We start from the raw sequence: 26,482 nt of genomic DNA on the forward strand, positions 1-26,482 counted from the left end.
TTCACATTCCAACTGCGGCGACATCTCTGATGTACCCAACAAACTGATACAGTTTAATTTAATGTACAAAAGATCGGCATTGTACTCTCAACAGACCAGACGGTAGGAGATGTAGCGACCTGCTGTTTCCGACGGACGAATGATCTTCACTACCTGAAAGTATCAAAAACAAATATCTTGTAAAATTTGTGAGTAATTTAGTAGAAATTCCAAAAGAATAATCATATAGGCATATCTTCTGTGCTTATATATTATAAAATACATACATAAATTTACTTCATTGTAATACTGGAACAAACACATGTTCATTGACCATCAGAAAAATATTTTGCATGGTTAACTCAAACCAGTGGTTTTCCTAGTGTGAGCCTTGCGGTATTTCAGAGAAATGTGTGTCCAGATATAAAAATAGTTACTCTATTGTACCATTTTATTACAAATATATCACTCTTTTGGTTAACACATAATTATTGTGTGTCATTTAACGGTTTACAGATTATGGTCAAACAGTGATTTTCTGATTTAGTTCAGTTTACTGTTTGTAAGCCTACTTGAAGTATGTATCATTTTATTTTTTATTACATTTTTTCTGTTAATATTTGACTTAATCATTAAAACATATTTCTCAGAAATTTGTATATGGTAGGCCTGCAATTATTTGCAAGATTTTTAAATGTACCTGACTTCAAAAAGTTTGAGAACCACTGCTGTCTATGAAAGTCTATAAATATTTCCTTTTTTATAAAATCTGTAGTGACTATCAATACCTAAAAATGTTTCCTCATTCTTGATTGTATGGTTTTGGACGCATAGCCAAAAATAATTTTTAGTATGTTCTGCAAAACTAATATAAAATTTTATCTTTAAAAAGTAATAGAAAATATACTTGAAATCTATACAACTAAACCTTCTCAACAACAACTGCAATCACTGTGTTTAAATTATTCCTTTTTTATTTTGTCCTCACAAGAGATGATAAACTTATGAATGTATTTATTTTACATATGACTTTAAAACAGAATGTGAGCATCACACTAATTATTATATGCTAAATATATACTCCATGAAACATTAGAAAACTAGAAGCCTGTGCCAACAGCACGTCACATTGGAACCTAAAAATTAAGTTATTTCTTTTCAACATTTCCATTTATTTTTGCAACAAATGTAGCAGAGGCGCCAACGCAGCAAACAACTTCCAGCTATTTCATAGTTACCCTTTAGAAAAATGTCCCCACTTCCCAAGTCAATTTTAAAATCAAAGGTATGTTACAAACTGTATTTTCATCAACATAACAAAATTTTAGTGTCACAAGTAAATGTGAAGTTACAATAATGCATACCATAGATACTTTACTGTGCTTCAAATAAGTACAACAGTTATTTGAATTCCTTACATTAAAGTAATGTTAATACAAAGCAGATAACGATTATCACACTGGAATTTATGTTTAAAATGATTATGTATTAAGATAGTATCACAATTCTGTAAAATTACTGACATTGCTTTATTTTGAGACCTTTTTTCTCTTACAGTTTTTGAAGATATGTTCTAGTTTTCCATATTTTTCTCATCTGCAGGAACAATGAATTTTTGCAAAAATGGTTGTTTGTTTTTTTAATGCACATCACAATGCAGTAAGACCAACCACTTCGGTTAAACATACAGGTTGATAATTATTACTAGAGTCCCGGAAATTTCGCGGATTCCTTTGGCCTCAGGATAGAATTCAAAGTTATAGGTGTGCTCGACCCATGTTTACTTTCCCATTGGTTGATTTCTTAGCGAGAACATTTTTATCCTTGTTATTTGGCACTACCTGATTCGCTTACTTCTCTCCTAGCTGGACATCGTTGGCTCACAGTCGTAGAGGGGCGTGTCCAGATAACTGCGGTCCAATCATGAACACAGTGCGACAGTGTGGAGGTTTACATTCTAGCTTGCGACTAAATGAATGCGCGAAAATTCCGTGGCTCTAATTGTGACCTACCTGTCCTCTCTTGAGCCCAAAATACCTGGCCACGGGGTCGCCAGCTTGGATTCTCATCAGCTGGTTCTCCTTCAGCTTGCTGCGGAAATGTTAAGAAAACTGACGGTCGGAAGAATGATATCATGAAAGGGTGTCTACAAACGCCCAGTGAAACAATTTCAGGACAATTTTTTTTTTTAATAAACTTTCCTTACAATACTGCCAACTTCCAGGTACATCAGTCAGCAATCATGAACTGCTTCCGGCCAAGTGGCCAGATCAACAGAGTAATCACATTTGTGCAAATTCAACGCACACAAAACAAAAGCTATGAAGTTTATGCCAGGTACTAGACTCTACAAATTAAATAACACCACTTATAAACAGTAATGAGATAATCCATTCATAGAGAAATTTATGAATTCACAGTTTGCAAACCACTTAAAAATTGAAGATTTAAAAGAGTTCATATTCATGTACTTCACTTAAGATTAACCTTCTTATTACAAGACACAAATGAGATATATTTATCGTATGAAACACTGATATTGAGACGTCTAAGTTTCTCTGTTTCATAATAAATACATGACACTCCGTAGTTCTGTAACTTGACATCTAAATCAGTAATAATTACTGAAAATCAATAATACTTGGTAGTACTGTTCTTGTAATGTTTTAACATTACAGGAGCTTTTTTTTTACACACAACATTATATCAGTAAGCATAATATGAAATAAATCTACTATTCACAGGTACGTGCTGATTTTTTGTTAGAAAACTAAAACCTTTACAGAGAGAACTTGCACATTATTTAAGTGGACAGTCTCCAACTATTTATATTTAATGTGTGTCTATAAACTGAAGTGAGGCATCAAAAAAACAAAAAGCTAGTTAGCAAAAAGCTTGCTATAAATTAAAAGTTTTGTTGACATCCTGCTCCAATAATGTTTATTATGGGTCTTTTTCATGACCAGCACTCCAGTTTCCTTACTTTTTAGTGAATTTCATGACCTGTAAATACTATGAACCAACATGGCTTAAAATACATTATTTACCCGAAAATAACGCAACTCTGAACATAATGCGACCCCAAATTTTTTTTTTGTTAAGAATATATGTAAACGACTTTATTTGTTGAAAATTGCAATTCGAATAAATAGATCTTGAGAATTATTTAAATTATTAAATCTATTCCATATTAAATAGACACTTTCTGCTGCCGCTTCCGTCAGTAGTCATACGCCCTTCAGCTAAGCAGGTCCACTGCTCTCATGACTCTCTGCTCGCTACTACAGCTGGGACTACTCTGCTCGCTACTACAGCTGGGACTACTCTGCTCGCTACTACAGCTGGGACTACTCTGCTCGCTACTACAGCTGGGACTACTCTGCTCGCTACTACAGCTGGGACTACTCTGCTCGCTACTACAGCTGGGACTACTCTGCTCGCTACTACAGCTGGGACTACTCTGCTCGCTACTACAGCTGGGACTACTCTGCTCGCTACTACAGCTGGGACTACTCTGCTCGCTACTACAGCTGGGACTACTCTGCTCGCTACTACAGCTGGGACTACTCTGCTCGCTACTACAGCTGGGACTACTCTGCTCGCTACTACAGCTGGGACTACTCTGCTCGCTACTACAGCTGGGACTACTCTGCTCGCTACTACAGCTGGGACTACTCTGCTGGCTACTACAGCTGGGACTACTCTGCTTGCTACTACAGCTGGGACTACTCTGCTGGCTACTACAGCTGGGACTACTCTGCTTGCTACTACAGCTGGGACTACTCTGCTGGCTACTACAGCTGAGACTACTCTGCTGGCTACTACAGCTGGGACTACTCTGCTGGCTACTACAGCTGGGACTACTCTGCTCGCTACTACAGCTGGGACTACTCTGCTGGCTACTACAGCTGGGACTACTCTGCTGGCTACTACAGCTGAGACTACTCTGCTGGCTACTACAGCTGAGACTACTCTGCTCGCTACTACAGCTGGGACTACTCTGCTGGCTACTACAGCTGAGACTACTCTGCTCGACTACAGCTGGGACTACTCTGCTCGCTACTACAGCTGGGACTACTCTGCTCGCTACTACAGCTGGGACTACTCTGCTCGCTACTACAGCTGGGACTACTCTGCTCGCTACTACAGCTGGGACTACTCTGCTCGCTACTACAGCTGGGACTACTCTGCTCGCTACTACAGCTGGGACTACTCTGCTCGCTACTACAGCTGGGACTACTCTGCTTGCTACTACAGCTGGGACTACTCTGCTGGCTACTACAGCTGAGACTACTCTGCTGGCTACTACAGCTGAGACTACTCTGCTCGCTACTACAGCTGGGACTACTCTGCTGGCTACTACAGCTGGGACTACTCTGCTCGCTACTACAGCTGGGACTACTCTGCTCGCTACTACAGCTGGGACTACTCTGCTCGCTACTACAGCTGGGACTACTCTGCTCGCTACTACAGCTGGGACTACTCTGCTCGCTACTACAGCTGGGACTACTCTGCTCGCTACTACAGCTGGGACTACTCTGCTCGCTACTACAGCTGAGACTACTCTGCCCGCTACTACAGCTGAGACTACTCTGCTCGCTACTACAGCTGAGACTACTCTGCCTGCTACTACAGCGAAGACTACTCTTTGCGCTGGACGCTGCCGTCCGTGGTCAGACGCTGGTCCTTATGGCTCGGCTGCCAAAGCTGGGAGTGGAGCGGTGACACAGAATAAATAAGGGATATCAGAAGCAAACTCCACTGGCCAATCACGAACTCGACCGCCTGGACGGCCGCCATGTTCTAACTGCGTTTCCAACGTATTCGTGTGCTTAGTGTATAAGAGCGACAGATTGTTTTGGAATAATATTGTGGTGATTTTGTGCAATCGGATTTACTACTAAGATTCGTAGGAAAGTAAATATGTCTGCAAGAATTTCCATTCAAATTTTTTTAATGACTTGATTCTTGGAAGAATGTAAAAACGTAAATAGCCTCGCGGGACAACGTACTGTTAAGCATTTAATTGTTCGAACAACCGGAGGCAAGCCAAGAAAAGAAGTGTCACCAAGTGTTTGCTGTGTTAATGCTCAAGATTACCGCCATCTGAATGTTCCAGAGCAGAATGCGTTAGTTTACATTAGTGGCTATCTTATGTCTAAAGCTCTCATTCGACATTTTTGTGGAGTACCTATGTGAAAACTATGCACGTGCTAATGCCATTCTCACTGACAGTTCACAGTTGTTAGGTTACTTCAGAGCATATTAAAGTAATTGTGGAGATTTTGGAGCTTTCATGATGCCTTGTGAAGATTTTGTTAGTTTCATTGTTAAACTTGATGAATTGTTCCAGCTGTTGTTTGAGAAACATAAGACACATGTACCCAAGCAGCAGAAACATATTTTAAAAATATTTTTGTAATATTTCTTCATTGCACTGGCAATATTTGTAAAATAAAACATTTTTATAATATATATAAAATGTTTCCTGAAAAACATTAATAAAGAAACATTTTAAATATGTTGTTTGTATAACATTACTTATAAGGTCTTTTTAAAACCTTTGTTTAATATTGCACGAAAAATATTTCATTAAACATGTTATCAAAACATTTTTAATAAAACCTTTAAAACCATTGATTTTGAATATTTCTCTTAATCGTTAAGAAATTGGAAATAATTTTTTTTATTTAATGAAACTGGATGGAGCTACTGCAGCGATGCTTATTGAAACCACAGCCATGATCGAGACCGAAATGAAACTGAACCATAGATGCAGAATTCTATTCAACCGTAAAATTGTGTTTTGCAGAAAGTTTTAAAAGCAAAGCTGCTTTCATTTCAGCAGTATCTGTTTCTTATTTCCTATTGGTAGAACCAGCAATGATTTTTTTTTTTTGTGCTTACACAGAAACGAAAATGGTGGCTACGATGTGTTTGTTTTTGTTACGTGTTGCATTGAATTATTCTCAAGGAAGTGTTCCCGCAGATACCAATTACTTTTTCTGCGGTGTAGGGCTAGGTAGATAATGTAAAGCTTTTGCTAATCTCTGGAAAAGACCTCTCGGTACTTAAAGAATGTGGACGCTGGACGATGAGAGAAAAAAAAACTCAGTGTAGGCCTATATGTGGTGAAAGTGAAAGGTGTTATTTGGGCTATTTGTTTGTGCGTTGGTAATAAATAATTGTGAAATGTGGACGTACACATTGCAGGTAAATTATAGTTTTCTGTTTACTAGTTCAGGAATAACTTGTTTAATTTTTCATAACAAAGTGATTTTGTTAACCTAGAAGTAATAACATCTTGAGTAGGTACAGGCAAATAGTATTTACTTTTTTTTAGGGGGTAAATCTGAATGCATTGTAGTAGAAACCCTTCCTTTATCATATAAGCACATCTACGACACAATTTAAATACGATAAATATTTACATGGCTATCCACAGTTGCGTAAAAGTGTCAAGGTCTTGATTGAACATTTGGAATAAACATATTCGGTAATTATCATGACTAGTCCGTCTTCCTTAAAAAAAAATTTAAAAATTGACAATACTTTCATTTTGTGCTAAAAAAATTACTCTTTTTAACACAACTTGCGGAAAAGTGACAAGGGCTAATTAATCGGCTCTGTTGGTATTGTTTGGCTAAACGGGGCGGTCCCATAAAATTATTGTTTTGGCGTTTTTAGCAAGTAGGTATACCTTCCAGACTCTGGCGTTAAGAAAGGAGGGTTAAAAAAAATTGTTTGGAAATAAAACTAAGTGTAATTTAGTAAATTTTTCTATAATGGGATGGTTTTTGAATTGGTGTATATTTTATATAGTTTTGGGGTAAGGAACCCAATATATGGTAAATATGTAGTTGAGCGGTATTTGCGGAAAAAAAAATGTTAAAAATCCAAAAATACCTTTATTAGACGCTCTTCAACTTCCTCTTTTCATTAAAAGCGGCGGAGGTAAGAAATTCCAAATACTTTAGGAGATATCGAATTTTTAAATTTCATCATATGTAGTTGAGCGGTATTTGCGAAAAAAAATGTTAAAAGTCCGAAAATACCTTTATTAGATGCTCTTCAACTTCCTCTTTTCATTAAAAGCGGCGGAGATAAGAAATTCCAAATTTGAGGGGGGGAAAAGGCATGCAGTAGGAATAAAAATGTAAATTTTCTCGTTTGTGATGACCTGACAGATTTTGAAACACATCCTTCACCAACTAAGTTAAACAACCCTGTTATTGCACATGTACAGGGCCTCATGGTAGTTTGAGAAAAAATAAATAAAATAATTATTTTTGGTATATATGGCAATTGTTTGCATACAGCAGAAATACACTACGGAATCTCCGCTGTCATAATTGATAGGGCACAAATTTGTTTGATATGGATGGGTGTTCGCTAGATAGCCTAAAAACATGTTGCTTAACGATTTGAATACAAGTTTTGCATGAAAATATTATTGTTTGTGGGTTTTATAACAAGTTGCACACACCTAGAACAGACCATAGTGTGTGCCTCACACACTTTGCAAAATAAAATATTGTTTTTTTAAGAGAACTCATTAATTTTTAACTTCAAAATCTTACTAAATTGAGAACTAACATAGGGGATATTTTGTTAAAAATTGGATTTGACATTTTCTCAACTGTGTGTTCTTTATTGGATGCTACATTTGCGACTTAGGCTGTCGTTACAGCGTTTAGACAAAGAAAGAGTGATGTGCAGATGTCACTTTAAAAACGTATCAGGTAAAAAATGATGGGAGATATTTTGTTTAGAATTATATTTCCAACATTTTCTGTAAGAGTGTATTTTTTTCTGCTAGATATAAAGAATATTTGTTAATGGGGGTTTTTACTGTAAAATACATATATGTAGTTATTAATTTTTTTATCCCCTCCCCAAAGAAATATACTATTATCCAAAAATTTCTACTATTCAAAATAGCACAAGACCAGACAGTTTCAGATATAGAGGCTACACAACTAGATTTGAACCTAGAGTGAACACTGTATGAAGCTGGTGCTTACAAAGAAGATAAATTAATCCTTTATGTGTTGCAGGAGTGCTTCGGCTCAGAATAAGGGAGATGAACACGAGTTCCTAAACTGAGGGTGGACAGTTTGCTGATTGTGCTATGTTAAATAAAAATTGAGTGCTTACATTGTTAAACCATGCATATTTTTTCTTCAACATTTTCCTCCCCCTTTTTCCCCTCTTTTGGCATGAAAGAAGAAATTTGTATAGTAAATATTAGTGGAGAGTGTGTTCAGTCACATATGTAATTGTATTGACAGGGAGATTGCCTAAGCATATCTCATGTAGATTTTTTTAATTCTGGTACTTCGCCGATTACTTATTTTGAGTTTCATATCAGCAGAATACAATGACAGTCCATGTACAGTGGTGCTTGATGTGCTCTACCAACATTTGAAAAATATTATAAATATGTCCCTTTTGCAATAGGGTTGTAATATTTTAGCTGAATTGCAGTAACCTTTTGTTAATATTTCATAAAAATTTTGCAAAATTTGTTTTGCAATTAAAAATTTTTTGCATAAATGTTAAATTTGCAACAGGTGTGTTCAAAATATCGCAGCAACCAATTATTCATATTTATTCCATATACTTTAAATATTGCAGCAATGTTTCATTTGCAACAGGCTTGCTCAAAATCTTGCAGCATTCATTTCTTAATATTTATTTCATGTACATATGTAATTGCAGAAATGTTTCATTTGCAACAGTAGTGTTCAAAATCTTGCACCAATATTGCTGGAACCTTTTATTAATATTTATTTAATGTTTTTAAAATATTTTGTTTTGCTATCGTAATCATTTTTTGTACATTTTATATATGTTTTTACATTATATTTTTAAAATGTTTTGAAATGTTGCAACAATGTTTCATTTGCAATGGGTTTGTGCTACTCATAACATTGCTGCAATGTTTCTGCAAAGTTTAATACATATTTTAAATACATTTTAAAATCATTTTTGTAATATTTAAAAAAATATTTTTTAAATATATCCTTGCTGGTTGGGTAATTGCACACAACAATTTTACAAGCATTTGAGCTTGTTGACTTCTGCCATCCTTGCCCCAGTTTTCCATAATTATTTACTATGAAGCTATTTTTAAGAATGAAGATATACCATTCTGTGAAACTGTACAACAGAGAAATATATTTCGAACGACTTCAGAAGAGAAGAAACAGGAAAGCCAATAAAGTTTTACACAGGTAATTGTGCTTCAACAAGTGTGTGTGTGTGTGTGTGTGTGTGTACTCTTGGATTACAGGTATATGGCAAACAGTGCAAATTACAGTACAGTTAATTTTTCTCTGGTTAATCCAATTTCTGTTACTCTACTGTATTCTATTGTATTGCATCATTGTTAGATTCTCATGAGATACGTTTTGTCTTTAAAATTTTGAACACTAGTAGCAAAGCACAGTTAGTTGAGCATCTTCTTAGTATATAAATATGTAAACATGGTACCCTATATTTATGTAGTTTCTGCATTTATGCCAAGTGATTGTTGCACTTTATTTGTTACTGCATCAACAGTGGTAATTCAGTTTGTGTTGGTATTTTTGTTTACAGTGATTTTCTTAGCAGTAATTTTGACTTTTAATTTTTTTTATGGAAAAGTCCTTGTGCAAGATTTTTACAAATGTCCATTTTATTTGCTACGTATTTATTATTATACAGATGGCAGTGAAAGGTATGTCTCTTATTCCCTCTCATAGGGTTTTAGAATACATAAGATATAAAATTTAAAAAAAAAATTATTTCACTTTAAATTGTGAATGTAAAATTATTACCATGTATCTTGTATTTATAACATGTACCAAATGTAAAACAGCCTAGAGATGAATTTAGGATTAATAAATAAATAAAAATTAATCAGTAAATTATTTGTGTAACTATCTGAACTAAAAAAAAACTCCCTATCCTCCCCACATCCACCCTAAGAATCTTACCTGTACAGTTCCTGTAAGCATGTAATTATATTCAAGACATTCTATGAAAATAAATAAGGTAGGTATTGGAAAGAATTCTGCTGTTGGAAGCTTTTTTAATTGCCAAATTGTGAGGACTTTTCTTTAGTTTTAAGTCTTTCGTGAGACTTTTGTAACAGAGGCCTACACTTGGTACACAAATTGGTTACCTATATCAAACTGATGTGATTGGATCACGAAGAAATGGACAAATACCTTTTTATTAATTTGCAATGTAAGTAGGCCTACTTATGTTTATCTCATTTTTATGTTGTGAAAACAGCATATGCCAGTTTTCCTATAGTAGGGTTTCATCAAGCCAATCATTTATTATAACTTACACTTTCAATACGAAGCTGCGTGATATCTACTATATAAATACCACTAAACTAATTAGTAGGCCTACATTTACTATAAACAAACGACTAAATGCATAACTCATTTATAGCAGTGCTAACCTTGAATCACGAACATGTGTTCTGTTGCCAAACTAAAACATGCATTTCTATATATATGCGTTTACCATTAAAATTTCCGATGAATTTTGAATACGTATTAATAAATTAGTAGCATTTTATGTCTTATTTTCTCGAAATCCTACACTTCGTAAATTGACATAACAATAAAATACCTGTCGCGCACTGCACAACTATTGCAACCACCCAAAAAAACCAAACACTATTACTCGTGCAAAACCACATTTAATAGATAAAAAGGACTTGTCTTCCATCAGAACAGGTGATTATTCGGGTAAAATAACAAGTCAGCATCAGCTACGCAGGTTAATAAAATAACAAGTTTAAGATCAAAATTTTATCATTTCCTTAAAAAACGTTTTTCTATTACGAACCGTAAGCTTCGGCGTGTTTATGAAATTGTTTTTAATTATCTCAATCGCAAAGAAAAAACATATTTGACGATAAACATTTCACACGAAAGTACATTGTCGTATATGGGTTGTTTACCTCGGGAACGCAGTTACAATATGGCGGACATAACTAGCCAATCAGCGCCCGAGTTCGCTGACATCAAAGGCGCCGACTCGCTAGTTCGCTTCTGATGTCCTTATTTATTCTGTGGCGGTGAGCTAGCTCGGTTGCAGTGTGGTGTCTCCCAAACACCAACTGGCTCTGCAGCACAGAACAAGGAGGGAAATAAAGAAGTGCGACTCTCACAGCGGAAACTGAAACCATGTTTCATGTGACATGTGTCGCTATCTGCTGGGCGGGCCCATAACTACCGGCAAATAAAAAATCGGAATAGAGGTTCTCATTCAAAGTTCTTTTAGTTAAGGCTGTTGGATGGTCGGGCGCTGGCATCTTGCCAATATAGGAAAATCAATGTTAACTAAATTACCTTTTATGTATGCACTATATAAGATAAAAAGGTGAAATAAAAACCAAAATGCAGATAATGCAGGTATACACTTGCGTTAATACCCATTATTTTAATAACATTTTCACATAGTTTTTAAACGACTTGTTCATTTTTCAATACTCTATTGTAAACAGGCTGCCCGTTTTATATATAAAATGAATATTAAGGCATATTCTGCAAATTATTCAGATCAAAAAAGATTCAGACCGCATGTCTCTATCTGTAATAGGAAAGCTATAATATTATATTTGTTGTATTGAAATAATTTGGCAGGGGCAAATATCTCAGATGAGCGATGGCTAGATGGGTGAGGGGGGCAGGAAGGGAGGCAAGCTGTCAGGTAGCTGCCTTGGTGCCTTGGGGGGGAGGGGGGAGGTACGAATGCCTTCCTAGAGCTGTTTACAGTTTGTAGGTCGTGACTCACCACGGCATCAAAACTCTGGAATATTTTCCCCCTTCGTTCTTGACAAATACTCAGTTTGAATCATAGACCCTAAAACAGATTTTGCAAACTGGTATACCATATCACCTCAGTGTGGGCCACCAAATTATAAGTGTATATTACCATGTTACTGACGATGCAAATAAAATTGTCATTTACTATGTGTGCAATTTGTGTGACACTGATTATAAACCAATTATAATGAATAGCCAAAGTTATTACAACTTCAGCATAACATTCGTTAACTGCTTTATCTACACGTCGTGGACTTAAATATGATTGAAAACATGTATCAATAATATTATATGGTAAACAAAATGTTCAATATCTGAAAAAAAAAAAAATATAGTCATAGCTTTTAACTAGGGACCGGTAAAGTAGGATATTTTTTCCAAACTTCAACATAGTAAGTAGTATTCATTAAAATACCTCTATCGAATTCGTATACTTATTTAGAAATGAAATATTAATTATATTTAGCAGATTAAGTGTGATTACGCACGCAATATCGGCGAGAGAGCGTACAGACAAATAAAAAAATTGCTTATAAACCATTAATACATTGGGCCTGCGTGTTATCTGACAACATATACATAACTGTTATTGTAGGGTCAGTGAGAAAACTATTTTGCAATGCTTGAATGATTTCACCGTATTTGCGCAAAGCAAGTATTGTTAATAAATAAATCCAGAAAACTACGTAATTATTTATTACGCTCAGTTGCGTTCATATTTAAAAAAAGGAGGAAAAAAGTTTACCCATACGAAATCAAATGTTAAACGTAAATGTTTCGTTGCTCCAGTTGTCTGTATATTATAAATATATATATTAATATACGATAACTTATATTGCTGTAAATATTTTGCAGCATTGCGAAGAGTGTAGAATTATAGTGTACAGTAAAATGTAGGACCAGGGCCATATGTGCGTCGCATCGCTCTTCATTTCGGCAATATAAGTTTACGCTACTGAATACACACATGCCTACATTATATACATACATTAGCATAATATATCTGAGGACGTAGAACAAGTTATAGTTATATAATTTATACGAGAGTTGTTATATTTATATTAATGTTGCATTTACTTCACGAAACTAATCACAAACATTATTATTAGGCCTATTAAAATAAGTGAATATCTAATCAGACAAAAGTTATTAAACTATACAAATAATACGTTCTTGAATGTTTGATGCAATGGGGAATTTTGATTCAGTGAAGTCTTTTGGACATAACGCCATACAAATAATAAAACAACTCACTTAAACTTTAATTTATATTTCTTAATCTAAAAATAATAGTGCTTACCCAATTTATAGTAGGCCAATATGTAGTATGAAATTATTATAATTGAATTTTTTTGGTTAATCACAATTAACAGCTATTATTCTGATAAATTGCAAGTCCCGCATATGTTTCAGTTGCACTCATAACACAAGTCATCATATTAAAAATATGGATTATTTTACAGGTTTACTGATCGACGAAGTCAGAATAAGTAGAGAATTTTGGTTCAGTAAAATGCTTCTAATACTTCAGACATTTTACAAGGAGTGTCTTCTGCCTGAAATAATAGATTCGCGGAGAGCTCGAGGGCTGAGCATCAAAGATCCGCCATACATTCAAGATGTAAAGAAGAAACTGCAGCTTGACAAACATAAAACAAGAACAAAAAGTATTTGATGTGATTTGGGAGGTAATGTGTAGCTTAGATATGCGTGTACTGTATGTACAGATATGTAGGCCTATTGTAGATATTGTAGGTATGTTTGTTTTTGAATGCCTAAAAAAGGTTATCAATAGATAAAGTAACTAATAACGCAATTTAAAAACTTACGTGTTTCTTTCTCCCTCTCCTTTTTACATCGCAAATTCTCTGATCAGCTTCTGTAAAAAAATTTATGTGAAAAACAATTTTCAACATGTTGTGGCTTGTTACTGAATTAATAATAACCACACACTAACGTAATGACTTCTAAATCACATATAAAATAATAATTTATTTGCTTATATAAATTATAAGTAGATTTCTTCAGGCTTTGCCGACTTCGGAATAACGATTACTAGGTACAAAGTTTTGTCTTAGGTCGTGCAAGTGTTTCAGATTATGTCCGTGGTAAGAGAAAGGATTTATGATTCTTGCAGGAATGAACAGTAATTTTTTTAACAAAAAAATTAATGAAAAAAAATTAAAAATTACTTTAACACACTTTGTAATACGTTGGCGTATTTAATTTTGTTTCGAAGGCATAAAAATTTCACCGAAATGGACATTTACTAGCGAAGAAATTTCTTGCTCATTATGGTGACCTTCGAAACCGTTTTGGAGTATGCTCGTATAATAAATGTGTGTATCTACAATATCAGTATAAATGCAAATTTATTAGAATTACATAATTATATATATTTATAAATATTTGTGAAATTATAATCATGATAAAAGGTTAAAATAATATGCAATGATTGTATGTATGCTGCATACTATACATTTTATTCAGCTTGCAAATTATTTTTTTACTCTCCTGAACCATACGATGATAACACAGTTGCCCATATTTATTATATGTGGTTATGAAATGCACCGTGCTATTGCATAATCGCAATTCCGTCCGTATAAAATTTTAGGGCAGCTCATTTCTGAATAAATTATTGTATTAAATATTTAAAACTGTTTTTCACGAGACAAAAAAAATCCTCACTTAATTTGTGTATTTTTACTAATTTAATACACTCATTATTGGATTAACAGAAGTCTCATTTGTCACGTAAAGTTAGAAAACAATGTTTTTCCAAATTCAAATAGCAAATTATAACATGAACAATGCCGTTTTAATAGTAGGATATTGATAGGTAGCTCGCTCGTGGTAAGTCTTCAAGAAAGTTAGTGCGTCCCTGCCCATTTGTATCCTTCCCCACGTTCAAGTACATACAACAACAAGATGTAACCAAACCAACTACGTTGCCATTCACTTGACTGTGGATTAAAGGAAGGCTTCATTGTTCAATGTCTTCACTTCGAATTCAATTCGAAATTTCGGAAGTTAATTGCCTATAATGTGCAATAAAAGGTAAACGACTTCAACTATTCAACTAGTCCCCCTATATATATATAGGGACTAGTTAAGTACTGATCTTTACTTTTATTCTTAAACGATACTTACACACGCTTATTATTTACAGGTAGGCTTACGAAAAATATCTGGATGACCAGTTATGAAAAAATATAGTAAATAATATAACATTTGCAGCACAGTACGTACGTGCTCATCTAAAGTGACGTTTGGTGGGAATTTGTAAGAAGTAGATTTTGGTTCAGGTACAGAAAATTACGGATCTTTTAGTCAACTCTGCTAGTGTCAGAAGGATCATTACAGTGCTGAAATACGTTTCGCTGTAGAAGACTCACCATCTTGCGGAGGGTGGGGTCATGGGTGCGAGTTTCTCGTGAGACATGCATGAGCGTGATGGGAGTGTTTAATGTCAGGTTGATGTTGCTTGATTACTAAGCCATCCTCATTCCCTCTACAAAGTCAGCCTACGGACTAAACAAATATGGGAAGTGTTTGAATATTTATTTACACACACGATTATTTCACCAGTAATAACTTATAAAAATCAGTGGTGGAATATTCACTCACGCTTTACATACCATATGGCAATTTCAGCCTTTGTGGTATATCTGCTTCTGGTTTAGATATTTTTTCAGGCCAATGATGTATAATTCCGCCAAACGTTAACAATAGTATTGCCATGCAGGAAATGCCATGTGACTACCACAAGAAAATGTTTTCAATCGGAAGATGCAAAATACGCATTAAAGTAGATCTAAGCCAGTAGATCTTACAAAAAAGTTGAGGTTACATTGCGGCACCTATAAACAACTGTAATACCACAGTCGTGTGACATATTTACAATTAAAGTCAAATAAAATTTAAAATTATTTTCAATAATTTTTTGTTGTGTATTACACCAAATATTACATAATTATATGTGGTAATTTAGTATTGACATACCTTAATGCCACATTAATTACTTTCAATCTCACAGACGCTGGAAATTTGACATGTATTGCATTTTGTTAAAAGTACGAGTACAGTATTATAGTGATCACGGAAGCGCCTTAGATATCTAGAGAACTGCAGTATGATTGGGCAAATGCGAAAGATGCTAAGAAACCAGACAGGAAATTAGGTGATAAATCCATGCCACCTGCGTGGCATAAAAACTGATAAAGTGGATATCACACATCATAGCAAGACATACAAAATTAATTATGCCACAAAACAAAAAGAAAAAAAATACCTAGGTATATCTTACTCAAGGCAACTACATTATTCATATAAATCGAATGGTGACCGAAAGAAAAACACCACTAATTGAATAAACATTTCATGTAGGCAATTTTCTTTAGATTTTGCATAAACGAAAAAACTGCTAATTAAAAAGTTCAATTAGCGTGGCCTTAAAAATGACGTTTTTATTATAAGCAACTGTGATGCATTTATAAATTAGAAATCCCAACCCCATTCTTAATTTTTTTTTTTTTGTGGTACAAATGTGTACTCCACGTGACTTTGAAAGCTTCCCGACTACGCACAGGGATCAAGCCTTGATTCTGCGTTCAAACAATAACTTGTTTTTGTCAGAGATATACACGGAGACATACTCAGTAATTCTAGAAATATCGAAGGTGAATTGTAGATACGCGTAGATATAGGCCCTACATAAATTAATACACGTATGCGTTGCCTTCCATTACTATTTATGATTTCTTTTACTGCAACATCGGCAGGCAGACTATGTAGGGCCTAAATGTCGCTGCGCGAACTTTCGGTGTTATTTTGAAAAGACCTTCTAGTTTCAAATGATGTCGCACATAGAATGTGTACGACGCCTTTTACAGGCATGTTCAACGGAGATGTTTATCAAACAAGCAAGAGAAAATAAACACATATGGCACTGTGAAAACTTAATTATATGTACCACTTTGCAGAGTTCGCAATATCAAAGTATTTATTTTTAAATTCTGTGTAGCATTTTGATATCTATAACTTATTGAATTAAATTATTGAATTCACAAATTCCACCATTTGTTTTCCCTGAGCTTCCCATAACACCTCGACTCGCCCCAGGACAAGCAGCATGAGATGCTTCCTTTCCTCTTTTCAAACAAGGGATTACGATAATCCCCATTAGTGAAGTACCCAGCTGTGTTGACGAGGGTCGACAAGGAGTGTCATTAGCCTGGAGGGACAAAGGTGGATTGTACGGCCAAATTCGCCTGAAAATTCAGAAGATGCTACTTGTCATACATCCGTGCATTTAGATAGGCGATTTTTCATATTTTACTGGAGTTCTTGGCAACCAGTCAACGGCCTTAATACGTTTTTTTTTGGTTATATTAAGCACAAAACTAATTTAATCGATGCGAAAATACTTAATGCTGTTTTGTTATAAACCGTCACGTAATAAATAAAGGAGTAGGAGGTGCAAACACTCATTGTATTACACACCACAAAATTAGTGGCCACCTAAATAGAGTGAATTTTCACTGGTTTGTTTGCCTGATAATAGCTTATACATTACTTCTAATAAATTAATGTAGTTACGTCAGCAATATATTATGAAAACTACTACCTAGCGGATGAGCCCATAACTACTTCAAAAAACTAGGTCTCAGTCTCTGTAATTAGAGTTTCTCCTCCATGCTCTGCAGGGTCCAAGGCCGGCCTTGTGTACCATTTCTCGGGACTCTGTGTGCACTCAGCAGCTTGGTAGGATCATCATGCACCTTAAACCATTATTCACGTTCTAATTATATACTTTTGAGTTGCAACGTATGTTTTGTCATAGATTTATAAAGCAAGTAAGATGCTTCTGTATCACATGGTGTTAAATGGATTGTGACTATCGATTTATACGTCATTGTTACTATGACGATTACTTCTTTTAATGTCCATCTCATTGGAAAGTCCATGTTTTGTGGTGTTGAAGTCCATGGTTATTGACTTTTTTTTTTATTTTTTCCCACTTCTGATGCGTGACGAAAATAATACAAATAACAATTTATTTTTAAGTTTGAAATGACAAATATGCCATGTTTTTAAATGTTTATGTGATTTATTCCACTAGTGTTTAGCAAGACAGTAGCAAAAAAAAAACTTTTAATGTTCTTTGCATGTTTAAAACGTCGCTTATTGTACACGTTTTTGATTATGAAATCCAAATTAACATCAAAAAAGGGTATTTAAATATTTATATCACAAAAAATGACAATCTCACCAGTGAATGTTGGTATATGACAAACTCACGTGGTAAACTAATGTCAAGTGTTCGTAAGCAAATGAATATTCATTATTTTTAAAAGTGTTAGTATTTGAGGTAATCAAATAGTTTATCATTCATATTTTTAAAAAAGGTTAGTATTTGAGGTCGAATCGAATAGTTTAATCATACGTATTCGTATCCGAAAATTCGAATATTCATTATTTTTAAAAGTGTTAGTATTTGAGGTTGAATCATTCGTATCCGAAAATTTGAATGTTCGCACAGGCGTAGTTAACACTGATCACGACCATGCTATCAATGAAATGCAATAAGAAACACTAGGCAATACACAAACGCAGCACAGGAAGGTCCACGCTAGTGCAGAAGGATACTATCTCGCTAGGAGCTCCTGCTTCTCCTCCGGGGTCATGACGACGTGCTCCGGGACCAACTCGTGCTCCGTGATGTTTATCAGCAGCTCAGACTCCAGGAACTGCTCCAGGATGTACTTGGGAGCCATGTCAACCAGTGACTGCAATCGCAACACACAGCAGTCAACAGGGGAGGAAAGATATGGGCGCGAGTTTGGGCTTCCGATTCATAACATTTTTATGGACATAACGCAATATATATATATTTTTTTTTTTTAAGTTTTACTTCTTTAGACGCGTTATGAAAAAATAACAGTGAATTTTTTCGATGAATGCGCACCATGCAACAAAATTTTAACAGGATGAAAAAAAATGCTACATACAAATAAAAATTATGTATGTGCTTATAATTTAATGATTGATACTGAATACTGGTCTATATCATTAAAAACATTTATTTAATGTGAATATTAGTGATAGAAATTGTGTTTATTAATTTTTTCAAGTGTATATGTATACATGAGGTTATGTTCCCATATTTATAATTTATTTGCATGATAAATTATTACATTATTAATAATTAATTTAAATTTACCCTTAATTTACAGGATTAATAATTAATGTTATATATATATGTGTTTATATTAATATTGAATACTGGGTATTTATTTAAAGTTCGTCATTTGAATGAATTTATACTTTACCAAACTGTAATTATAATATCACTACAGTCCTTTTATTATTTGATTTATACAAATTATTTGCATGCAAATTTAAAGTAATTTTTTTATTATGCCAAGAAAGTACGTAAGTACACACACTAATTTTTCTTCCTTCATTTTTTGAATTGACTAATGCGTACCACAGTCCATACTGGGGGATTAGTACGTTCTTTAAATGACTGCTGCAATGCGGAAGATTGATTTAAAACATTCTTTCGGACATTCACCAATGCTGTATGTCCATAAAAATGTTTTAAATCCATCTTTCCCCCTTGCAAGAATCATCCAATAAAAAACATTTGAGTTTTCTGCACAACATGCAACAAAAAAGTAGGCAAAATATTGGTTCTTCCCTATTTTGGCAATGGGAAAATGCAAGCCAAAGAATGAGAAACAGTGAAAGATCTTTAATGCGGCTTCCTATGGTTCGACCATTCTGCAAAACACAGCCCCCAATGAGCCACTCACATTTAAAATGTTTCAGGTGGATTCCAGATGTTGAACTTTACCAGCATCTTTTAGTTTGCTCACAGTTTATCATTACTGCTAGTTTTCACCGCAGTACAGTTTCTCTTGTTTTATAGCAGGTTAAACTAAACAATTTCACAATTGGTATTCCCGTTGGATATCAATGTTTGACATCGTCTTCATCAATATCATCATCATCATCATCCTGAACTGCTTCCAACCTTCCTCCATCTCCTTCTGCCCTCACTTTATTAGACTTCTCCTCCCTCCTACACTCTTTTAACTATCTGCTCTTCTCATTTCCTCCTTGGTTTTTCTAGAGGAATACTTCAACTCCATCATTCTCCTAGGCAGCCTCCCTTTTTCCATTCTCACGACATGGCCATACCAGATCATTCTTGCTTTTTCCATGATCTCATTCAAGTCCTGTATTCCAGCTCCTGCTAGTACCATCTCACTCCCGATCCTGTCTCATCTCGTGACTGCGCATACTCCTCATAAACTTCATTCCTATTGCTCTGATCCCCCCAGCATCTCTCTTATCTACAGTCCAAGTGGCTGCTTCAGAAGTGACTATGGGCTCTTGCAGGTATTGTACAACACTTGTTTGCATTCTAATGGCACCTCCTTCTTCAACACCAGATCTCTCACATGCCTGCAGAATGCATCCCCTTGTTGTACTCGCTTTACAATTTCCTTCTTGTTTTTGCCCCCTCCCTCCACTTTGATGCTCCAACCAAAATCGCTAATCCAGAATGGCGGTGTGTTGCAAATGAGCCAGGTTAAAGAACTTTCACAGTGTTTACCTTCTTCTTGTCAGCAGTTACAAGTACACATACTTTAAAAAGCGGTGCCAATAACTAACATGAACATTATTTGTTTTAAATTCACCCAGGCTTTCATGCACATTATGATACTTCAGAACTCCACCAACAAACTCCTCGAAAGATGACAACTTACTTGCTTGGCAGAAGGTGTCATTCCTTGCTGAACCACGATTATAGCTCTGTGGATGTTCTCCTCTTGCATCCTTTGACAGTAAGTTTTTATTGTTTTGATTCCAATTTTTGGCTCGTCAGGAAAAAACACGAACATCTGATCTGGAAATTCAATCCAAGCTTTACTTCACTACCCACTTATATTCATAACTTCTCAAGTTAGCTTGTGAAACTAAACATGCATATGGATGATAATGCTCAATTTAATGAATAAAGTATGTAGGAATTTTACTTTTGTTGCCATTATAGAATTATAAATGTTATAAAAACACATGAGAAACAATAATGATTCGCAATGAATATAATTAAATCATCAGAATTATTAATAATATTTCTAAAAGAAGGGTTTATGTACTAAAACTAAAAAAACACAATATTTTCATAAAAATCTTTTACCATGATTTTTTTGACATAAGATACATAAATTATTGCAAAATACAAAATTTATAATAATGGAGGTTTTATGACTTTAATTACCTGTTGGATCATCGTTATGTGCAACCAAAACGATCAGGTCACTACGAGCTGGCCTCTTCTCACTATAATGAGACAACACACCCTAAATTAATAAATTAATATTTGTGATTATTAAATAGAACGTAAGGTCACAATATATCAGACATGTTCTCGATGAAGTTTACAGGATAGACTCCACAATCCTCTTCATAATTGAGCAAACATCATCTGCTCATTGGCTGCTGACTTGTGAGGCATCTCAACTGGGTAACTTGTGTTTCGAAATGTACTTCCTTGATGGTCTTCAACTTGGCCAAGAGTCCTCCAGATTAAGGAAAACCAATAGCAAAAGCAGCACAAAAGTATAATTAAGAATTTTAGCATGTCATAAAATGAATATGCTAGATTTTCCTGTCTCTATTGATAATTTTACTTACAAAGTGTTAGTATTTGCTTTTAATGTGCAAAAATTTAACAAGTAAAAATATGATGCACAAAATAAAAAGAAGGTTTGTAATTTTTAAAAGATTTCTCAATACTTAATTTTAAATACAGAAGGCCAAAATGCAAAATTTATAAGCATAATTAATATAACTGTATTTTCAAAAGTGGTTATATAATTTTTGTGTCTTACATTCTTGCACAGTTTAGAAACCTATAACACAGTCTGATCCATTTATAGTGTAGGACCTGGAAAATCACAGCTGAAAGCAAAGGTTTCCCTTATGTTTATCCTAGAATCAACACCGAACTCAGAATATGTACGTAGATCTTTACGAAAGTAAAAAACAAATTCAAGTAGGTGTAATTGAGATTGTAAGATAGTTTAGGTGTAGTTTAGATTGTGTCTATATTGTACACTTTAAAAAATATCCACAAACAAATTAATTTTAAAAATTCATAAACAAAATGTATGCTGGTTGATATCTCCATGAAATCAAGCAATACATGAAAGACACACATTATTTAGATGCTAATGTTCCGTAACCAGCTAGGATTACAAACAGGATATGCAATGGTCGTAGCCTAGACCTAACAGCAATGGTTTAATAGGGGTGCTCCCAAATCCTTCACCCATGTACTCTACCTTTGCTTCACATGCACTTCAAAGACTTATCAATGGTGTGTGTCTGTCGTTTTTAACATTGTAATACATTTTTAATGAATGACCACACATGCAAAAATAATTTTACTGTGAAAAATCACTTGAACAGCTAACATTTTCTCTCATTTACAAAGTACTTACTGCAATACATATATTCAAAATTGAAATTTTAAAATGTAATATTACTAGTGTATTGAAAATGAACTGAATTAATTCAAATATTCTGCATACACTCCGAGTACTTGTATGTCTGTGTTGCTTGTTAACTGGATCATCGGTTATACTGTCCATGCTTGGTGGTCGACACTTTCTTGTTAACCGTTCACTGCCACTATCACCGCTCTGGTGGACACGGACAAATAGAACAATGTTGTCTGAAGGAAGCTCTGAAAGTCTCATGTGGCCCCTGCACAATAATTTCTCACTCGCAAAGCTGTTTGGCGCGGACAGAACTTACGACATGTTTGTAAGGGATCTTAGCCAATGGCAGAGAAATAAATAAAAGTGACATGCCAGATTGTGTGTGCCAAGGCTTGAGAGAACATGGCACAAAATCTTCAAGGCCCCCCCCCCCCCCCCCCCCCCCCCCCCCAAATAATATAATGTAAATGATGATGATTACTCGATAATCATGTTTGAGAAATGACCCCAGGCAACGCTATGGTGGTGAAAGCCAGACACACCTGGGGTTTCCATGACAGAAAGATCCTGAAGTGAATAGTCACTGCCTTCCGAACTGCTGACCCGACCCAGGTTTGAACTCTGGGACTTTGGTTTACCAGCCAGGAGTTCTAATTACTGAGACAAAAAGTTTACTAAAAGGGTAAAAGCACTAGAGAATGCGCTGTAATTAACTTTTAAAATCCAAGTGTACGTGACTTGGTGTGTGTCTTTTAAAACTGCACAGGTGTATATAACTGGGAGTAAACATACACCTAGTAAACACTAATGTTAGGACTTTTCCAAAATATTTTTATAAACTTTCTTACAACTAGTACGTTTTTAATCAAGGGTTATATTTAAATCTCTGTATAACCAAAATTAAACATGAACAATTGTAATACAAAATGTTTACAATTCACTGGAACATACTGATATTAAGGTTAGAAAGCTAAAGAGTTTTCAGATATAATTTCCAAAAGCAACCTCATAAACTGACGTGATGAATCAAAAAACTAAATGTAAGTTAGTTAGCAACAGTTGGCTGGAAATAAAATTTTCAAGGCTTTCAGGACAATTACTGCTTTTTCAGAGACTTTTTCATGTCTTTTCGTGACCAGCACTTCAGTTTCCTTACTTTTTCGTGACTTTCAGGGCTTTTGTGACCTGTAACACCCAGTACAATGTGCTGTGAAAAAGCAAAACAGCACATAATAAGCAATCCAGTACAAATAGTTACCTCGGTTTGTCGCCGAACTGTTCCTTGAACTGCTCTAGGGTTTGATCCAACTCATCTTGGGTCACAAGGTATCCCCTGTCGTGGCACAGCTGCAAAGCACAAGAATAACACATTTGGTTTTAATAGTTGTTACTTTCGAGAAACAAAATCAGGAAATGGGTTTCGGCTAAACATATTAAAACAACAGAAGCAAAAGAGACCATCCCCTCCCCCCCAAATCACACAACCTACAACCAATTAATTGGTCCGAAAAATTCCATCCTTTCTGTCCGTTCAACAAAAAATTTGGCTGACTCATAATTTCGACGAACAGAATTATATCTAAAGTTTTTTGTGCTAGTCAACCAGTATTAGAATGTAAGCCTGTGGAGTTTATTTTTTTTCATTCAACTGTTCTGCACAACAACATTTCAACTTTTGAAACTCACAATCTAACAATCCAATCATGATGACTAACTCAGAATTTTGCTCAGGATTTGCTAAAACAATAGATATAAGAACACATAAAAAGCAAACATTGAGAAATTGAGAAAAATCTATGAGAGAAAACATTGATTGTTGGGTGCACTTAGGAACAATATTTTAACGGACGGATGAAGTTGTGTTGTAAATATAGCTTTGACGGATTCATGGAGCTGAAGGATGAAAGTGCAACAGACAAATGTGTTGGGCTATTGTAATTCTGGATTGATGTTCCTTTATTATCCTGCAAAATTATGATATAATCATAAATGTCTCTAACCTACCTTTGCAAGATTTTACAGTATTTTAACTTAAATGCTGCTGACCTAACCAATTTTCAGCATGGTTTTACAATACTTTAAATGTCACTGATGTATACTAATATTTTAAATGTTACTAACATTTTCACTGCACGATTTTGCATTATTTTTAATGGGCTGACTTGACCTAACAAACATTTCACACCATATAAAAGTATTTTTAATACGGACTTTAAATGATTCATGCAATAGGTAATTTTGATTTAATGCAGTTTTTTGGACATACACCATTGCAGTTTTGCACTGTTTTGTCACTGAAAAATTCCGAAAAAAAAAAAAAAAAATTATGATGATTAAAAATTCACAGAAAACAAGACTGAATCAGTTGATTTCAGACCAACGTAACCAACGATGAATCTAAACAAGTATTATGGACAACACAACAACAACAGCATGGACAGTGCAAAACTGCAATGCATTATGTCCAAAAAAACTGCATTAAATCAGTATCTTAAATGTCGACGATCTAACAAGAGCAAACATTTGCAAAGTTTTTGGCCAATTTATAGTGTAACAGATTTTCCGTAAATAAAATAGTAATGTTATGAAAATTGCTTATTCCAAAACTACAGACATTGAACTATTTAATCCTAAAACAGAGTTAGAATATGCTGACTACATTATTAAAGAAAAATTTTATAATTTATGTTTTTTTCATATCAATGTATCATCGCAGCAATGGTGTATGTATAGTTACACTTGGAATTGTAAAATCAAGTTGTTTTTACTTATCTTTGTTGTGGTTATTTTAAAATTGAAGATAACATTTCCAAATTCAGCTCGTTTCTGAAAAGTTACCACTTTTAGCTTACATTATGTAACCAGTGCAGGAATGTTATGTATAAACATATATACATAATGACAATTCCTTTTTTACATCAAGTTACGTGCTATAACTAGTAACAAGTTGGCGATTTGTGCCGCCAAACTGATAAAAAAAACATCCCTGTCAAGGGTTGATGCTTAGGTTTGGTTGCACATTAAAGACTCAAGTACCATGCAGTACATGAAACACGTATTATATTTTTTACTCTCCTTCCACTGTTTGCATCAAAAATCCAAATACAAAATATACACGTACTTACATATATATGGAGAAACATATGATCAAATTTCTGCATAAAGCACAAACAATGACAATGCCGCATCAGTGAACAGGCTACCAATTTTAGGTATGCTATAAATGCTGGTTTCACAGAATCTAACAAAAAATTTTAAATAGTGTTTTTATTGTACATAGAAGTTGGTCTATTGTGGTGAAAAACACCACTTTCGTAATTTTATTATTTAATTTATGGAAAAGCCACAACTATAAATTTACAAAAATTGTTTTTTCTACTTCGTTACATGTTTCTGTATTATCATCTAAAAGGGTGTTGTGCTATAATATAACGACTGGTTAGGTTTATAAAATCAAAAATAGTAAATTATGAAAATGATTGGTTGTGTTAGGTTAGCTACATTTAAAATACTTAAAAAAATGTGAACGGTTGGTTAGGTTACGTTAGTTAACGCTATAAACTCATCTGAATGATAGGTTAAGTGATACTAAATTAAAATGTAATAACATTATCATTATTTATTATTATTATTGTCACTAATCTTATCTTTTTACGATTTTGCGTTATTTTCACATACCTAGGTAACTCCTGGTTCCAATGAGCAAAAAAAAAATTGGAGATTAAATTTTTTTTTTTCCACGGAAAAGTACTCAACATAAGTTATAAACAAGTCTTAGGAAACTATAAAATAACGTCGTGAAATGGTGTTGCTCAACTTAACACAGGAGAAAGTGTTGGAAGTAACAATTTATATTATAATCTTACCTATACAATTTACATGGTCTTACTGAAGTTATACGACCAAACTGACCTACCTGCATAACAGTTTTCCTTATTCTCCACAGTTTATACGTTTCTGCTTCGTCATCCATGACAGGCTTAATTAAACTTTAACAAACACAATTTTTTTGTCGGTCCAACAATTCAAAAAAGATCAGCTGCAAATTACGTCGGTAAATTACACGTGAAATCAACACGATGTTTTAAAAACCAAAACAATACGCACTTTAGTATCATGCTGCCATCTTTACGCCGCCAAAATCCTGTAAAC

General features: G+C 34.4%; 1 protein-coding gene across 2 annotated transcripts; it reads right to left on the reverse strand.

The window, feature by feature from the left end:
- LOC134538667 (DNA-directed RNA polymerases I, II, and III subunit RPABC1) lies at nucleotides 1–26,482 on the reverse strand. 2 transcript variants are annotated; one of them, XM_063380087.1, is made up of 7 exons: nucleotides 26,247–26,482; nucleotides 23,589–23,677; nucleotides 21,106–21,167; nucleotides 20,591–20,730; nucleotides 18,462–18,601; nucleotides 1,992–2,070; nucleotides 1–153 (listed from the first exon to the last, which is right to left on the reverse strand). In XM_063380087.1, exons 1-7 carry the CDS (start codon nucleotides 26,301–26,303, stop codon nucleotides 88–90), a joined length of 633 nt encoding a protein of 210 aa, XP_063236157.1. In that variant the 5' UTR covers nucleotides 26,304–26,482; the 3' UTR covers nucleotides 1–87. The 2 variants fall into 2 exon arrangements, with proteins under 2 accessions (XP_063236157.1, XP_063236156.1); XM_063380086.1 differs by having other exon boundaries at nucleotides 1–149; nucleotides 1,988–2,070; nucleotides 26,247–26,478.

The sequence above is a fragment of the Bacillus rossius genome, chromosome 14 (assembly GCF_032445375.1).
Source record: "Bacillus rossius redtenbacheri isolate Brsri chromosome 14, Brsri_v3, whole genome shotgun sequence".
In the NCBI taxonomy this organism is placed as follows: Eukaryota; Metazoa; Arthropoda; class Insecta; order Phasmatodea; family Bacillidae; genus Bacillus; species Bacillus rossius.